Raw genomic sequence first — 19,323 nt, forward strand, 5'->3', positions numbered from 1 at the left:
GGATTCAGTTCACTCCAGCTTTTATTTAATCTTCAGGAATAAAAGACTGGGGAATTGACAAATTCTACAAGACATTATCAGCAACAGTAATTTAAATATGCACTGAAAGCTGAATGCTGTAAGAATAAAGCCTACATGATTAAAACTCATCATTTAAAAGATAATCAGATACAGAGCTCCCTCAGAAGCATAAATCAGTAAAACTCATTTTGCCCCTATTAGTCAGAAGGACTGAAGCGCATATTTTGTAATACAAAGTTTCAAGCTCCTTTTTGGAATGGAAAATATTTGTCCCAGTTATATAAATGCAGCCTGGTATGTGGATTACTTCTAAATCCACGCATTTTATGCATGACTATCTGGATACGACAAAAGAAAGTGGGTGACTTCCTAGGAATTGGACACAGATACAGAGCATCTGCTGGCTAGTATTTGGGACTTGACTGGCAAACATTGTGAAAATGCTTAAGCTTTACTGCAACTCAGATACTACAATTAAAAAAGAAAAAAGATTAGTGGCAACTCAGATCCAAGTGAGGTGTAAGATTTTAATTGAACTGTAAAAATGTGAAACAGCCTGAGAACAGAACAAAATCTTTTATTATTTAAAGCTTCCCAACTGATCTTGTTTCAACAGAAAAATATATTGATACAGTACTTCTTAGCAAACATTAACGCTTCATGAAAGTTACTCTAGACCATCTGTGGCTGGAAAATTCTCATTTCTGATCAGTTTAAAGCTTTCACTCTATTATTATAAACATCATGACCTGTTTTTGATGTGAGCACATCACTATCGCCCATCCAGTATCCAAAAAGTATCCATAGTTAGAAAGCACAAGACTCCTACAAGCTGAAACAAAACAAATCAAACAAGCAAATGCCCAACCAACCACATGCGTGCACACACAACAGAGAGAAGTGCTTTAACAGTCTGCATCCATGTATCTCTACAGTTTGATATAAGAGTATCTTCTGGCACATCTTATTATGCAAGAAGTAAAGTTAATCATATCCTCAGTGACTCTGGGGAAAAATCCCTGCTGTCAAAAATTTACCTTTTTGGAGGATGGATGACTGCACTGCTGTCAAAAATGCATCTTTTTCAGTGGAAGGATGACTGCAGAGGTAATGCCTATTTTCAATTAGCTCCAAATATCTGGCAATCACACTCTGTGCTTAAACACTGAATTCCGTTTTAATATTTGATTATAATTTGCAATGATTTGCAATTTAAGAAAGTCTTCCAGAACCCAGAGTTTACATTTGCAATGTTTATTATGAAATACATTCACAGTGCAATGCAAATTACACAAAAAGCTATACAAAAAACATACAAAAGACTACACGAAGCACGTACCATTCAGTAATGCATGCAGTATCTGATATACTCTTAGTAAGGCTAGAAGTGTCTTAACACCCATTAGCAAGAAACTGAAGTCAAAAGATAAATAATTGGATTAAGAAACTCCTTCATTATTTAGGTTTTTAAAAATTAAAAACACTTTTATGTAGCTTAGCATGCAAACAATGCAAAAGAAGCAACACCCTGCTCATTTCCAGCATGTAAAAAAGGTTTTCAATGTTTCAAGACAAGACTAATTTTCAATCACTCATCTTCTCCTTCATCAAAAATAGTCACAAAAAACAACTCAGCACTTTGCTTCCTGATCAGGTTGAAAATACAAAAAATAACCTGTAACATACACATAATCACATGTCAGCATATAAGATTAGAAACATGACGTGTAAAAGTTTAGAGATCAAGATGGTCCAATACAGGCAGTGCTCAGAGAAGTCACAATGACTGTTTTGAAGTACATTACACAGCTTTATTCATATCAGAAAAATGCACTTGCAGTATGGACCCAGAATAATTCCAGCAGTATTCATTGATGAGCTGTGCTTTGTGCACACACCTAAGATTTGTAGCTACTTTCCATAGCCTCACCTCACACATCATACAAAAAAAAAAAAAAAAAAAAAATCCTAGCTGGCTAAGAGCAAATAAGTGGCAATTTCTTCTATCAGTCAGATTTAGGTGGCAGTTTCATTTTATTTCACTCTATTGAATAATAACATTTTACAAGTGACATTTTTCTGACCTTCAGTATGCTAATGGTTTCGTGACTTCAGGAGACATCCTTCCTTATTTAATCTATGCATAACTTTAATGAGAGGTCCTAAGGACATATTCTCAATATCTAGTTTAAACTAAGGGCATGTATTTGCATAGTAGCAACAAAATGACAGCTCAGAACGTCTCTCGGGCACGACAGAATTATCAAAGAACCTGTTCTCCTGAAATTCATGTGCTAATTCTAAAAACAGCTAGGAAGAGGTGTGTATTCAGCTTCCCACTTGTGGAACTCTAAAGCTGTGAAATGGATGAACTGTGCATCAGCTGAAAAAAGGTTTCAAGATTTTACTTTCAGATGGACAGTGCTAATGAGGACATTATTGCTCTAGCATCTCAACACAGCCAAGGTGTGTTCAATTGATTGTAAAGGCTGCATATAATGGCAAGCCACAATTTTAATTAATAAATTCTGTTTTGTGCACTTGCATGCACAAGAATTACAGAGGGTTTATAAACCCAGATGTAAGCATTAAGTTCCTGTGGAAAAATCAGTGGGGAACTAACATGCTAAAAGAAATTAAGTAATCATATACTTAATATTCGTAAATATATGCATCCTAATAAGCACTATATAGAAATAAGCATCCTTATTGTTAGCTGTTTAAATAAATCCAAAATGACAGTAGCACTTCTTCAGTCCGTTTTCTGAATCAATCTGTAAGCCCTACAGCAAAGAGTAGTATTCTACAGCCAATTTTCAGGGTTACTTTTGAGACTAATCCCCTGCTCTCGAGTCTTAACAATGAAGAGCTTTCTTAATGCCATCAGAGCCCTTTCTCTGGTTCCTGGTTGCTGCATGTCCCTTATAGCAAGTAACAATGTGCCAGTGTCATTACTCTCAGAGCTCAAGGGAATGTCAGGTATATCCCATACATGGCATGGGAATACCAGAGGCAGACACATCTCCAGAGACCCTGAACGAACCATAGAGCTCTTTAGACTTTAGAGCATTTTCAGCTGAGTACCCATGATCAGAGTTCACTTCAGAGCAAAGAGCCTAGCAAGTGCTCACTCACCAGACTGCTCGTATGACGACTCTGCGTAAATGCCCCTGCAAACAGATTTATGCAAAAAAGATGCCGAAGCAGAATAAAGCAGATGCACTTTTTTTTTTTTTTTTTTAAAGTCATGCTCTGTTTCTGAAAGAATGCTGCAAGAAAAATCCATTTCAGACTAAGCTTTCAGAAGAACTCATCAAATACAATTTCCTCCCTGACCTGCAATGAAGACAAATACACATATAGGAAAGTTTTGGACAATGAGTGTCACAGGAATATACTTTGCTAAGAAAGTGTCTAAATTAAACTTCACAATTATTAATGTGTCAAATGTATATCAGCATTGCACTTGTCACATCTTCCATTAAATGCTGACAAGAAACATTCAAGCGTCAATAAAGGTTTAGAAATCACTGTAAAAACAAGTTAGTACAAAACCTCTGTGGTTTCTGGAGCTGAAGTGTAAGTCTTGAGCACAATGCACACAAGGAGGTATGTTGTTTACTCCAGTTTAGGTAACATGGTATTAAAACCATCAAGAGCTTTATAAAAAGGAATATATGAGAAATACAAATCCAAATGACAAAAATTCTCTGATACTACTGCAGTATCTAAGTGACATTCAAGTGCGGAGTCAAACCATACATGAACACTGCTGTGTTAAATTTCACATTCCCATCCGCATATCAGCAAAGTTGTAGAAGTTGTCTACATCTTGAGACGCTGATGCCTTGCTCTCCGACACAAAAACCTATTTTAGTAAACAAGGAAACAGTTATGCATCACTAATAAACAAGTTCAAGCAGTTTCTTGCTTGTTTGGAGCTAATTATGACTATTTTTGCATTTCATGAGAGACCCAACAAAGTTGGTAGGAACTCCCTTGCACTCTATTCCCAAAGTCTTAGCTGCTGCTTCAGATAATTGTAGGTGTTTTATTTATTTAGAATTAATTAGATTTGCAATTTGCAAAATTGATCAACACATGCAATTCCAAGGTCTAGGACAATCATCTTCAAGAATTTCCAGCAAATTAGCTACAAATGTCCCAGGCACCATTTGAATAGATCAGTGTACCAGACAGAAGGGTTGCAACAGTTCTTCATGCTCAACAGTCTCAATAAATAAAGGATACTTTCAATTAAAATACTTGAATTATTATTATTTCCTACTCCTCCAGGGGAAATTGCCACCCTCTTACCATATCACATATGTTTGTGCAGCAAACAGCTATTCTGAAGTGCACTGAAAGTGTAAAAATGGGCTACTCCAGATAATCATGCTCACACAGCACTACTTTTCTGCTTCACCTCAGAGTACCATGTCAACATATACTATGACAGTTCCTTGAATTGGTTTACTCTAATATGGTTCAAGATGAATATCCTGTTATCCATCAACTTCTGATTTCAGAACAAAATTGTCTATTTCATCACAAAGCAAGTAGCTTCCTAGACTACTGCTTGCAAGCACAGTAGATTTCTGCTTGAAGGGACTTGACAACACCTACTATTTATCTGGCAGTTTGCTGGTGCAACAGCAATTTGTACCACGGTCATAATAGTTGAGTATGTTCTTTCAATATCCTTCCCTACCAGAATATTGCAATCTACATTTTGAAGAGGATTTTATAAGTGATGAGGTGAATGGATAGTGCAAGAAAGGCATGCACAATGGAAAAAAAAAAGAAAAAAGAAAGAAAGAAAAAAAAAAAAAGGACAGATATAGCAAGACCACACAAATCAGAAGTTCTGTTATGTGTATATAGCACAGAGGTCTCTTTGCAACACATTGTTTCTACTAAGCAGCTTTAAGACTTCTGTAGAAGACTTAAGACTAGCTGGTGCTACTGCTGATGATTTTTCTACCTGTACTAGAGTACCTCAACAGGTATATTAGATCTAAATCAGAAACAAAAATTTGGCTAAATTAAAGTTATTAATGGATGAAGTTAATAAATTAATAATTTTGAAATGCAAGCGTAGCTAGTTGCTTAAAAGCAGACTGATTTCCTTGCAAAACCTTACAGGGTAAATGCCTTCCCAAGAGCTTTTGTCACTGCTTTGTGATCAAGAATACCTATAATTCTTTCTGAGCACTGTAACAACTCTCAAGCTGTCCAAACGATAAAGGCAGCCAGCAGTGATGTGAAATAATTTTACAGAGCATTCCTGAACCTGCTGGTAGTAATAAGTCCAAAGCCTGCTACTCCCTAGGTTATTTCTAAATTATGACCTAAGAAAGATAGTTTCCTAAAATGTATACTCACGATGTTCAAGTAGCTAGAGATCCATACACAAATGTAGCATTTATCTGATATTTGGGGGTTAAATTGTATCTAAATAAAAGACAGATCGGAAGCCCGAAGCCTTGCTTCTCAATTCAGCCCAACAATTATTTACAAACTGAGGTAGGTTTTACTATGGAGCCAGTCTGTAAAGAGAAGATTGAAATCCAGGGGCAGGAAATAATTCCACATTTGGAACCCTGAAGTACAAAGATTACTTCAAAGTATGAAGTGCAGTTTCTGAGGTTTCTGCATGTGTCCCAGATCAGAGCATTCACTGTGTTATGACAACAGACACCAGTCATTTTAGCAAGGAAAGTATAAGTTTTTATTTGTTCTGATAATTAATATAACTTCAGCCTTTGAACAGAGAAACTGAGATCTAGAAGAATGAGCTAATTATGCACCCAGTATCAGCTTTGTTTGATATGAAAAAAAGAGAAGAAAAAAAAAATCTAGCTACATCAGAAACACCACAGTGATCTCCCAGTTAAAGAACTGATTTTTACGGTAAGATTTGCAGAGATGACTTTTGGGTCCCAAGAAAGAACCAGCAACATCACACCTGTGCCTAGACTGCAGTCCTAGTATTTCCCAGACTCAGAGAACCAAAATTCAAATCTGCTACACACCCGACTTTCTCACACAATAGCAAACACAAAAAAACCTTCAATCATTTAGCTACATTTTAGATGACATTACAAGGCTGTTTTCCAGAATCTGGGCAGTCTAATTCCCCCGAGCAATCCTTTTGAGATGAACTGAAAGACATCAAGGAGATGTATGGACACTAAGTCCCAAAGACATTCCAGTCTTTTTTGAACAGTTTAAAAGCAAGGGGTTTGCCTCTTTCCTATTATCAGTAATACTGCTCCCTTGCAGAGCTCCAATTGTTTCCAGACTCTTTCTCAAATCCACTGCCATTCAAAAAAAAAAAAAAGAAAGAAAAAGAAAAAAAGCAGACAGCAAGCAAAAAGGAGACATGGTATAAAGAAGGTACAGTAAAACAAGTTGACAGAAGAAAAAAGCAAATGCCTTTGAAGGAAGGCAAACTGCAATATCCCTCAAAACAAAAGTAAATCTTGAGGAAAGCTGGAATACTATTAAACCCTGACAAAGATGTGATACTGAAGTCTCCTTTATGATGTTCTGCTCTATAAGTCTTGGAGAAGAGCTTTACTCTGTTAAATCAATAGAATTTGTTTTTACCACTGTATGGAAAAAGTTTAAGGTGAAAATCCTTTTTTAAAATAGATATGGGAATTCAGTACTTTCATTAACAGGGGCAATTTTTATTCCCTCCTGCAAGCAAACTTGAGTTTTGAGCAAAACAAACAAACAAAACCAAAACATTACTAGGATATTTAGATTATACCGTTCAGGAACTTAAAAAGAAAATTCAGTACACCAAAAGTACAGCTTGACTGTGAATTATCTTAGATGTCCTTTAACATTTTCTGCTAATAAAGCAAAACACCAGCTTACCTTGGTTCCATTAAAAACATCATTTACAGTGTTTCGACATCCTTCCACAGCACCATCTCCATTGAACTCTAAAGCAATGACTGGACCTAGAAGACCGTTTCATCTGGAATCAATACTGCTTTTAAGTCTGGCATTAAAACATTATAGTTCTCATCCCTTAGGGAATTGTGAAGCTTACAAGAATCATTTCAATTTTTTGTCTGAGCAGCCATAATACAGAATTAAGAAACAGAAACACTTAACCATAGCTTAGAAGTATGATGTTATCTGTGCAGAAAATATCTGCAATTCCATGCTCATTTTTGCAGAGGCTCTAGCAGGTTTCCTGTTTTATTTCTTGAAAGACAGCAATGGCAAGAAATGCTGAAGAGTGGAAGGCATCGTGCAAGTGAGTCAGATTCTACAGCTCAAATAGTGAGCCATTTCACAGACATCTGCAGCATGACTGAGTCATTCAGGCATTTTTACCTCAGTACCAAGATAGCAAACAGTCAGATTTTCAGACTTGTTCTCACCCACCATTTTCAGATCCCCTTTCTCTGCTTTCATTCTGAACATGTTATTTCTTCCCACGTAGGTGCAAAATAGCCCTTAAACTATTTTTCATCTGAAAAGTATAACTTCTGTCCTATTCCTGCAGTAAGCATCATAGACCACTTACATTACTGTAAAAAAATCATGTGTTGCTCCTAAGTTTGGGAGCATGTTTTGAGCTTCAGCATACAACAGATGGCAAGATGAAATTACTTCTATAGGAACAGATAATAAAACGATTACAGTCAAATCAGCAAAAACACTTCAAGTACTCTGACAGAACACTGTTTATAAACAGGAATTTAACACTTGCCTGTTCTATACAATCGCTTTAATATGCATACGGAAACACTGAATATCTAGGTTCTTTACCTAAGCTTTGCTAAGCTAATAGATTTTTGTTCTAGAAAGATGAGCCTCTGTTGACCAGCCCAGACAGATCTGCTTATGTCACAGCTCCTAAGTGAATTCGTTCATTTTGGATGCCTTCAGTTTTGACTGGTTCGGTGCCTAAATGAAGCTTCCAAACTTCACCTCAATTGGCTTTATGATTTTCTCCTTCATTCTTCCATCTTCTCCTCTTTCACCTTCTCCAGAACACTCTACTACCAGCTAGATTTCTGCACTAAGAAGAGAAACAAAACTGTATATAATCTCACCTCTTTCAAGCAGCGGAATGAATTCTGATGCATGCTGTTGGAAAACTCTCTGAGCATCCTCTGCTTTCATTGAGACCTCTTTGGTCTGTACCAGCTGAAAGCCTTTGCCAGTCATCTATTAACAGATAAAGAATTCAAGCTAAAATGTTTCTAAGGCATGTAGCTCAACTTTAGTCTATTCCAGTGTAGACTGGATACTCATTTCCCATATACATTAAACCACGGAATAAAAAGACCCTTTTTACTCTTTTCAAAGACCATTTGCTTTTTCTACATTTCTGTTTATTTCCATTCCATTCATCCAGATTTTATCCTTTGCCCTAGTGCACCTACAGGGGTAGGTGTGAATTTCGGTTTTATGTTCTGGCCCAGGGTTGTAGTTTTTTCCACAGTCTCTCACAAGCTGAAACTAACAGGAGTTAAAAGCATTCAGCATCCGGAGTCAAGCAGTTTGTTCTCATTAGACTGTAATAGCTCAGTCAAGCATTAGCTCAAATGCTTATCTATCCACTGCCGAAGTTTTCCATTTTGGAAAAAAAAGTTACAAGCTCTCAAACACACACAGCTCTTTACTCTAAACCCAGTAGAGACACTGAAGGTACATTGTCCCGGTTTTGATTGAGACACAGCTATTTTATTCATAGAAGAAATCTGGTGAGATACTTGGCTTTAGGAGAAAAACGATGTTTATAACACATCAGTGCTTCCAGTTGTTGCTGAGCAGCTCCACGCAGAGCCAAGGACGTTTCAGTTTCTCAGCTTCTCATACTGCCACGGCCAGTGAGGGGGCCCAAGGAGCTGGGAGGGGGCAGAACCAGGGACAACTGACCTAAACTGGCCGAAGGGATACTCCATATCATATGACAACATGTAAAAGAGCTGTAAAACTGGGAATTGGCTGGGGGGCAGCCGCTAATCAGAGGCTAACTGGGCATTGGTGAGTGGGTGGTGAGGAACTGCTTGTGCATCACTTGTTTTACGCTTACATATATTTATTTTTGGCTCCCAAATGTGAAATAATTCAAGAGTTGTCACCCAGTTGAGCTGGTGCTGGGAGTGAGTAGAAGAATATGGGCAAAAGCAGTTGGAAAAAAACAGTTCAACAGACTTTAATGATAGTAAATACTTCAGAAACTTGTGACTGCAGAGCAGAGCAAACAAGCACTTGCCAAACTGCCAGGGAATTGAGTAAAAAACCCCAAAACCTTGAGGATCCGTGATAACTTCAGGACATATATCACAAATATTATTTTTTTCCTCCCTCTTCCTTTTCTGTCCTAGTAAACAGCTTTTATCTCAACCTGTGAACTCTACTTTGTTGTTTGTTTGCTTTCCCTGATTCTCTCCCCCATCCCACCTGGCTGGCAGGAGCAACAAACAACTGTGCAGTGCCTAGTTACTTGCTGGGTTAAAACCACAACATGCATGTAAAAGAAACACCTCTATTCATACATCCAAAACATAAATTAAATCTACAGAGTAATAAGACTTCCCCAGCATTTCACTAAGTAGTCTTTTAGATTCTCCTTAACTCTCCTTTTTAAAGAGGGACTAACAGGGGAGAACACATCTAATACCCTCCTTACTGTAGCTAATCATTCTTCAGAAAAAATACCTCTTACTTATCTGTGTTCACTGAAGTAGCTGTTAGTAACTCAGTTCCTGATAGGGATGGGGGCAGGTGAAACCGGGAAACACCCTAAAGCTTTTTTTTTTTTTCCTTGTAGTTAAAAATTGAAAGAAAGGAGCTCTATCGTTTGTTTGATTGCTCATACAACACTAGGATCAGCAACTTTTGCAGATACCTCTCTCAAGCTGTAAGCTGTAATTCACTTATTGGCTCTGCTCTGTCATCCCTGGCACTCCAGAATGCTAAAAGCAGCCAGCCACTCCCAGATTTTAGCCCAGTGAAGACCAAACTCAGCCAAGCATAGGAGCTCCTGCCTTACAGGAAAAAAAAAAAAAAAAAAGACAGCTGACCAGTTGTAACAAATACTCACTGAATTTTCCAGAAAAAAATTCCAACACTGGATGGCAAGGGCAGGGGATAGATTGCATTTAGCATGTTATTTTTATAAGTCTCTGTTAGTGCTGGCAAAGCTTTCAGAACAAATAGCCTTGATAGACTCTGGGGGCAATAAATTTACAAGTTCACTGGCTATCTCCCTTTCACAAGCATTGACAACCACTTATTCTATACTTGGCCAAGTTCATTAATGAACTACACATTTTCCTCAGTGTAGGTTTCGTGTGTTGTACTGGAAAAATACACTGGAATTATTAAAGAACAGATGTGCCAATCACAGGACATTAGTTGTAAAATAACTCACACAGAGGGTGGTGACACACTGGAACAGGTTGCCCAAGGAGGCTGTGGATGCCCCATCCCTGGAGGCATTCAAGGCCAGGCTGGATGTGGCTCTGGGCAGCCTGGTCTGGTGGTTGGCGACCCTGCACATAGCAGGGGGTTGAAACTGGATGATCGTTGTGGTCCTTTTCAACCAGGACATTCTATAACTGTTTGATCAGGATTAGCTCCGTTCTCTTATCTTGCTTCAAGGTTTTAACATGCAGCTGATTAATATGGTACGGGCAGAACCTCAGCGTTCTCTCTTCTGAAGCACCAAGGCTATCCAGAGAAAGTTCAATTAGAAATTCATAAAGTTGAACAGAGAAAAAGGTCACTTACCTCATCAATTAGCTTTCTGGCATTCGCAGTTGTGTAGTCACCAGCAAAAAACACAGCCAAACACGATTCATCACTGCTCTTCTGTCTCTGCCCTCGAGTTATTGGTATTATGCTCTTCATAGCATCTGTAGAAATTCTGACAGCTTTCAGCTCTTCAGAAGTGGGCAGAGGAACATAATCTTGAACCACAGCATCCTCAGGCAAAAGGCCCCAGTTATTTTCTCCTGACACAGGAGTAAAGTCATGGATGTTGCTCCATGTGTTATTGAAGATACTCAGTCCAGCATCTTTAAATTGTAAAGCAAGCTCAGGATAATAGTACTGGAAACAGCCAAATTTCATACCTGTGGAGGACTCGATAATGGGTTGGGTGGCACAGCACAAGAATACCTCCAGCTTTCTGCAGTCCCGAGTACGAAACTGTTGGCAGGCTACTATGCATTTGCAATCTTTGCAGTCACGGAAAAACACACTGCCTTTTATTGGTCCTAAAAAGATTTGGCAGTTTACACAGTCATCAATAGTGATCGTAGCAGAATAGTCAAATATGTAGATACTACAGTTTTCACAGTCCTGAATGACAAATTGTTGTCCTGCTACTTTTCCAGGGAGTCGACCCACAGTTTCATCTTTCAGTCCAGAAAAAGTGTAATCTTTTGGATCAACCTGAAGGAGAAAGGAAAAAAAGCACATGAAAGTCTTCACGTACAGATAATGTTATAATGCCAAATGTTAATTGATTTGGATTATCTGAGATATTACAGATCTGTACAGGATAACTTGCCAGAAAACTTCAAAGAACAGATATCAGAGTGATGAAAGATCCTTTTTAACTAGGCTACTGGAACACATAATATTGAGCTACAACAGAGAGCCGAAACTAAACTTCTAGATACTCCAGGAAAAAAAGACAACAAACAAACAAACCTCACCACAACTCAGTTTTTTCTTTAGAAAGGAAATAGGAGGGGGTTCTAAACTGTTTCTACAGGAAAGACAGTCCAGAGGATTATGGTAATAATAGTAATAAATGAACTGGACAACAGCATTAAAGATTCATAAAGCTGGGAAGACACAGTACCTCCTTTTCAAGTAGTCTTCTTGGTCTTATGTTACCATGCCTCAACACATTGCAAGAAAACATTGTTGCTTTCAAGCAGCATCTCCATCATGTTTGCAAACAACAAAGAGCTTGCTTATCCATGCCACAGCATTATCTTGTGCTAACAACTCCAGCTTGTGCTAACAACAGCAGCTATAAGCAAGAAGCAGAGATTGGCAGTGCTGGCACACAGGTCATGTTTACAGACCTCTCCTGCTCCACTCCCCAGCATTCTTCTGCCTGCAAGAGAAACTGTGGCTCTCCCCAGCACCCTGTGCTCAGAGCAGTGACCAAGGAGCCACGTAGTGCCGAGGGTGGCACCTGATGCAGCTGGGCAGCATGAATAATACAACAGCTGCAGTCAGAACACAGAAGGAAATCTGAGCTGTGTTCCTCCTAGTTACATGACAGTCAAGGCAACTGAGCTTTCCCAGAGCAAATTCTACTCTGCCCTCTTGTGAAAGCTTATTAAAATAGCACTCAGGAGCATACAAGTACCTGAACTATTCTAACACCAGATCACTTCCCAGAACTGCCCTTTCAGACCAAAGGCTTTAAGGCTTGCTATGCTGCAGGCAGTGATAAAGCAGTACAACAGGCCCTGAATAGCTCAACTGGCAAGAAATTCCTTCTCCACAGTATTCTGAACATTCACAGAAGAGAGGGATCAGAAAAAAGTCTTGGGTTTCTAAAACCACAAGCAAGAAAGTGCATGTGTCATGGACATGCACTAAAGCAGCTCAGTCTAGATAGGTTTTCCCTGAAATAGCTCCTGGAAGTTATATATGTCTACTAACTAATAAAGTGTGCTCTTACATACATCATAACAGACTTCCTGACACAAAAGTAAGTTAGCAGCTGATGAACCTTCTCCATGGATATGAACTCCCAGTAAGCTCTTTTTGACCAAATTCAGTATTGCTAGCACAAACCTGGGACAGGTAGGTGGAAGAGTTACAAACAGAACTGGAAGGCTCGAATTAAAGGCATCACAGCACAGAGACTGAGCCACACTGCATGATTAAGATTCAATCTTACACAAGTCTTGTGTAATGTTACTTATCTGATCCACTGAGCATTCCCAAGGCACTGAGAGAATTGAAGTATCAGAACTGCTTTTGGACACATTCTTCCCCAGCACCTCCTAGAGCATTTATGGATGGATGTGCATGTGTATAATATGTACAAACATAAATATTTATTCATAGCCTTGGGAGACAGTGATAGTGCCCTGTAACTGATACAGATGAACAGTTACTTCCCTTAGGAAGGAGAAGTTCAAAGTTCCCAGAACTGGCAGCTTTTTTAGAAACATCACACCTACTGTGTCCTTCTAAACAAGTCTCTTCTAAATGCCTCAGAGACTGTATTAGCTTGTCCAACATCAAGTCTTCACAAACACCTGTGAAACAACTTTCCTTTACTATTTTAATTAGGCATAAGTGAATAACACTGGTTTGTCAGATAACCCTCAGGTTACAGAATCTCAGATGAGAGCACTTGAGAAAGAGGAGCATTGAGTTCAATGATGTTCTGTATTAATTTAGATTGAGCAACAAAATCAGCCGATTTTCAGATTCAAGAGCTCATTTTTGTTTCCCTGATGTGAATTAAGAGTTGTGTGCTGATGCAATTCTTACCTCTAAGTTTGTTCACCACTGTAGGGTGCTGGTCAATTTCTTTTAATTCTACCTGGCAGTTTTCTTTTCAAAGACCAGAAATATTTATTGATTAACACAACCATCAGAAACAGAGGGACTGAATGAACTAGACCTCACCACTCCCCCTGCCACACGAGGTTACTACCCTTAAGAGCAGTCAGTAACCCAAGAGGCTGTAGCACATCTGAGTATGTCAATTCCCTTGGGTAAAAGAAACAACTTAGAAAAACATCAGGGCAGGATTATAATTTTAAGTACGCATTCGACATCTGTTTATATGCTTATCACTGAGCTTTATGCGTAATAGTCCTCAAGCCTACAGGTATCACCATGAGGTTAATACTCCACTAACTCACCTTCCTTCCCCTGAGACAGACTGCACTAATTGCTTAAGTTTCACCTCCATAGCTAAAAACCAGGCTAGGAAAAACAAAAGCAACAGAAGATAACATTTGAAGATTCACACAGTGAGAAGCAGAGATACGTAGATTCTCTACCCACTTATCTGGTACAACTCTGTTGTAGAATCCTATGCATGTGACAAGCTAGCAATAGAAAAATCAACAGTTTGATAATTCACCTACTTATCCTTCACATTTGGATAAAGCTTCAAAGAATTGAAGAATCTGTATATAGTTTTGAAAGCCCTTTTCCCCAGATTGGTATAATTCCAAACAACCACAGTATTTATAGGTGTAAGTTTTAATGCTTTCAGCTGAATTTAGAGAGTTTTAGAGTAGAGAGTTCTGCATTAATGGATATAAGCACAGCTCAAGAATTGAAAACTTCTAATCAAAGTGCTATGTGTAGGTTCAGGAATAATTCTGTAAAGTAACTTAAAATAATTAGATATGGTGACCAAAAAAAAAAACCCAAAAAATTGCTGCTTACACAATAGTTTTTCTCCTTAACAGAAAACCACAAGTCTCATCTGTAGTCATCGGAAACAATGCTGATAAGTCTATTACAAAGGACTGGAGAACATATAAAGCAGTGATTATAAAGCACAGAGAAAGAAGTGATGGCAAGCAAAAGTTTGCCATGAATGCTCTGAACTGTAGCAAATTCTGCACCAGCAAGTAACACTGTAGTATGCAGCTTTTCTTACTGTGAACAACTGTCTTGCAAGAAGGCCAGAGGCCAGGAAGGCAGATGAAGTTCTCTCTCTTCAGCTCTGGCAGCTCCCACTTGGAAGACTGAGAAGTACCAGATCCTCACAGTTTTCAGTGCTAGCTGTACCTGAAATCACCAAGGTCCCCAAAAGCTTCTTTCTGGTGTGAGTTCATGTTCTAAGAAGACTTTTCTAAGAAGCTTGGTCGATCAGGAAAGGAGTCTTAGTCAGCAGTGATTGCCCACTACTAGCAAGGAAGCAGTGCAGTTTTTAATGACTGTGGCTCTCCCCTAGTTACTTGTACATAGCCTGCAAAACAATGACTTTGAAGCCTGTCTAAACCACTGACACAAAGATCTTCTCTTAAATATTGTTCTCAAAAATCACTTCCTACCTTTCTAAATTGTAACAAATGGTAGTTCTACTACAAATTCATATACAATTAAGAGTATGTAAGGATTGGCTGCTGACACAGTGACATTAAAGGCGCAGTTATAGGGCAGGCACACAGACTTAAGAGGATTTATGTGCTATTTTTGTCAATAGGGGAATTAACAGAAAGGAAGCAAAAGAAGTGCATTCCAGGCCTAGGCAATTCCTCACATTAAATGGAATTGGTGCCCTTCAGCACTGAATTGCAACATCCACTGGAGAAAGTGTTTGTTGAAGTTACTCACCTCTGCCTGACTTCCAGGTTCCCAGCAGTAACAAAAGCTGGAAAGAGGGACAATATCTGCAGAGTCTAGCCACTGCCATACAGTTTTCCATCTTGAAGCATCTCCTGTACACCTTGACTTTAAACGCAACCAATATAACAGCCAAAAGATATGTTTCATTCTATTCTTCAGAATACCTCCCTTCTTTCAGGATAGAACAGCATAGAACAGCCACTGGCAGACTTGTCTGAACAACAAACTGCTGCCAGATACTGCAGATAGGAGAAAGACAGAAAGACAAAGCTAGAATACACTTTCATCAGCCTTAAATGAAAATATTATTTAATATTAACCTGTTGACTTTCTCAGTTGGTAGATTGTATTTTGAGAAACACAGCAGTAGTTTTTCCAGTGCACTGAAAAGCCTAATGTATCAGAGTATCTGATCTGAGCATTAGATCTCAGAACACCACCTCCCACTGCTTAATAACAGACAAGTCAAAAAGGTTAAAGTGATTTCACACTTGTTCAAAAATAAAATATAAAAGCATTATGTGAAAGAGATGTAGACAATGCAAGACCTTATCAGCTCAGACCATTCCAGCAGAATCACCAAATGTGAAGTAACTAACACAAAACTATGATTCATGTGGCAAGTTAAAGACCTGTTTGTGAGGTCTTCTTTGGTTGTGGTTTGGTTTTTTGTTTGTTTGTTTTTGGGGGTTTTATTTTTGTGTGTGTGTGTCTGGTTTTGTTTTAAAATGTTTGAATTCAACTACCAGAGCCTGACAGTAATTATCATTATATGTTTCCTACCAAATATAACACTTCATCTGCAAGTCAATGGGCACAAAAGAAAATTTTCTGGCTAGGGAAGTCCATCTAAGGAGGATGAGGATGAGAAATAACAGCAAAAAAAAACAACTCAGTTGCTTGTGTTTCCCCTCTTCGCAGAGGAGATCACAGCATGTAGCTGTATCAGCCATCTCAAAATGTAAAACCCCAGTTCCTGTCTGTACGTATCCATGTTTTGCTGTTGCTGTAGTTATTATTCTGGTCCTGTAGGCAAATGCTGTTTAATCACTCAGAACACAGAAAGGTAGGAAAGAAAAAGGGAGACCAAGAACAGGAGGGCAATCTTATGTTGTAGATGAAATCATAGCTGAAGGCTGAAGAGATTTAGGCATCACCAAGTTCCTCTTTCGCATTTGGTCAGAAAGGGATATGATAAGCCTGCAGAATGTTAAGTAGTGATAACACTCTGTCATCTGTGCTCTGCTTATTTATCTGGAATCCCATAGAAGAAAGAAATAGAACACTTTTTGTTTTCAGTAAAAGCTCATCCTTTGATTCCTCTTCTGCACCGTAAGTAATCTTCACACAGTTCTCCAAATCCAGAGGTCAGCAAACATTACAGAGATCCCAGCAGATTTATGATGCAATCTGAATTTGATTAATTTTTAATTATCTAAAAATCTAAAAACCATATAAAATACATTATTATGTATAATAATACATAATAGGGCACATACAAATCTGAAAAGGCCCTTCAAATTCATGTCTTTCTTTACTTTCAAGTAATCTATCAGCAGCTCATAGCATTTCATATTTAGTTTTCTACAACATAGTCCATTTTCAGGGCTACTACACTGGAGTTATATGGTCACAGAGTCTTTGTTGAACTACTCTTCAGCTACACAATACCAGCAGTAATCTTCTTCTGTCAGAAGAACGCAATTAAGACAGCCTACACTGTGCTGTGCTTCAGAAGTGGAAGAAACAACTTTGCTGGAAGAACTCCTCAAGTTCAGAGCTTCTGCAGCATAGCTGACAGATAGCAGTCGCCTGGTTTCACATCCCTGTACAGACAATCAAGCACACAAGAGTGCCTAGGTTATGCTGCCTACAGTAGCAGTACATGTGATGTACATATGATGTACAGTAAGTACATCAGCGTAGCTTGAATTTACAGGAAGCTGATTGGAGCCTGTGAGCAGCAAGATTTATCCATCTGTAAGAATGTATAGATGATATCCTGCACAAACTGTAGACATTTGCACTCTGCTTGCAGAACTGCACTACATAACCAGAACAGCATCACTGCTCATAATAGCCTGAAATTAGAACACATTTCACACCTAACGCATTCATATTAGAAGTAACAGGAAATGCTGATGGTTTTTAAAGTTCATATTTCTGACCGAGTTGATGTTTTTAGAGCACAAATTTGATGCATTCGATGATCAAAGAGCCCTAATGCCGCAAGTTTTCCAACTGCCACCAATCAAACTTTGTATACAAATACAAATTGTGAAATGAATAAGTGTACTTGTGTGTGCTGCACCAAAAAATGAAGCAGCAATAGAGAACTGGATAATGTGTCTGAGAGAATACCTAAAGCTACCACGTGAACACTGACATGGCAACACTTAACACAAACTGCGATCAACAAATCCAGCGCAGAAAGAGCTCAGCATTCCCTTGCCTAAAAGCAAGCATCTCAGCTCTGCTCTCCTGGTTTAACATACCAAGCATATACTTAAAGACCAATGAAAAGTAACGTTGCAGGGAGTGAGAGAAACGGGCTGGAACATGAAATAAATGTTCTTGAGCTGTGCTGTACCAATTTAAGCAGCTACTCTGGTGGCTTCCGTAGTTCAGTAGAACAGCCCAAACTCACTGATTCTTCCAGTTTTTCAGAGTATTTCACACAAAGAGGAAGTTATATACGCAATACATGACATACTTCCCCCCAGTGAGACAGCTTGTTTGCACTGTAAAACCTCATCTGTTACCTCAAGCCTACCTCCCACATGCTAACAATCACCTCCACAGCAACAAGGTTCGTTGTCCTCCCAGTCCAGTGCGTCTACGGCCCAGTTTTCCACCTATTACACAGTTTCACAAGTTAGTGCCATTTAAGTAAAACAGTGTACAGAAAAGCTCATACGAGTTAACCTTTAGCTGACGAATTTGCTCTGTGATTAGGTCATATGGTTTCGAGCGCTCATTTAGTCACGTACTTTGGCACACGCTCACCCTGCTCACTCTGGGACAGGTTCTCAGCACAGCCCTGTCTCACCATAAGAAGTCTCCACAAGCACCCTACAGCAAGCCAGAGCACAGATCAGCCTTCTTTATCGCCAGGATCCGATCCCTCCAGCCTCCACGCACAGTCCCTCGCTCATCTCCAGCGCAGCCTTTCTTAATCCACTTAAAAGACTTAGGAGCAACCCCGGAGCACCTCACCAAGTAGAGAAACACGAGCGAGCTAAGCACGAGTTGCAACCAACACGAGCTCACGCATCTTTCGGCCACTCGTACACCACGGCCTAAAGGTCTGGGGGCCCAACGATCGAAGCTCACGCCGGATCGGCAGCGCATTCTCGCTCCGCTCCCGCTAACGGGACGGGCTGCCTCGCGGCGAACACGAAGCCACAGCTGCCGGCGCGCAGCCTGACAGGAAACCGCATTCCTCTCGCCCGCCCCGCCGCCCCGTACCTTGGCTCGCTGGTCCCAGCTGTACTGCGGCGCCTTCTCCTCGCCGGCCGCCGGCTCTTGGCCGGCTCCTTGCTGCTGCCCGCTCTGCGCCGGCTTCCTGCGCTTGGAGAAGAAGCAGCCCATGGCACCGGCGGCGCCACCGCCTCGGCAACCGAAAACCGCCGCGCGCTACAACCGCCCCGCTGGCGCCGCCCGGCCCGGCCCGCGGGGAGAGGCCGTGCGGGACCGAGCGCCAGCGCAGCGCCTCGCCGCCCCGCCCCGCTTCCGGCTTCCCCGCCCGCCCCCGTCTCCCGTAGCGACCGCGACAGCTGGCGGCCCGGAGAGGCGGGGAGGTTTCTGTCTGGAGGCTGTACCGTCGTTCCGAAACGTTTTCTCCCGGGTTTCACGGAACGGAATATCCGGAGGCGGAAGGGACCCGCAAAGATCACCGAGACCAACCCCTTACTCCACGCAGGACCACCCAAAATTCGAGCCCTGTATCTTCTAGCAATATCCAAACGT

General features: G+C 40.0%; 1 protein-coding gene across 2 annotated transcripts; it reads right to left on the bottom strand.

Annotated features, from left to right (window-relative positions):
* Positions 1 to 1,259: 1,259 nt before the first annotated feature.
* Positions 1,260 to 19,081, bottom strand: RP2 (RP2 activator of ARL3 GTPase). 2 transcript variants are annotated; one of them, XM_031596170.2, is made up of 5 exons: positions 18,823 to 19,081; positions 10,792 to 11,457; positions 8,103 to 8,217; positions 6,910 to 6,995; positions 1,260 to 3,889 (listed from the first exon to the last, which is right to left on the bottom strand). In XM_031596170.2, exons 1-5 carry the CDS (start codon positions 18,943 to 18,945, stop codon positions 3,806 to 3,808), a joined length of 1,074 nt encoding a protein of 357 aa, XP_031452030.1. In that variant the 5' UTR covers positions 18,946 to 19,081; the 3' UTR covers positions 1,260 to 3,805. The 2 variants fall into 2 exon arrangements, with proteins under 2 accessions (XP_031452030.1, XP_089982724.1); XM_090126598.1 differs by lacking the exon at positions 18,823 to 19,081 and adding an exon at positions 11,873 to 12,268.
* Between the last annotated feature and the right edge of the window lie 242 nt (positions 19,082 to 19,323).

The sequence above is a fragment of the Phasianus colchicus genome, chromosome 1 (genome assembly GCF_987193195.1).
Source record: "Phasianus colchicus chromosome 1, bPhaCol1.hap1.1, whole genome shotgun sequence".
Classification (NCBI taxonomy): domain Eukaryota; kingdom Metazoa; phylum Chordata; class Aves; order Galliformes; family Phasianidae; genus Phasianus; species Phasianus colchicus.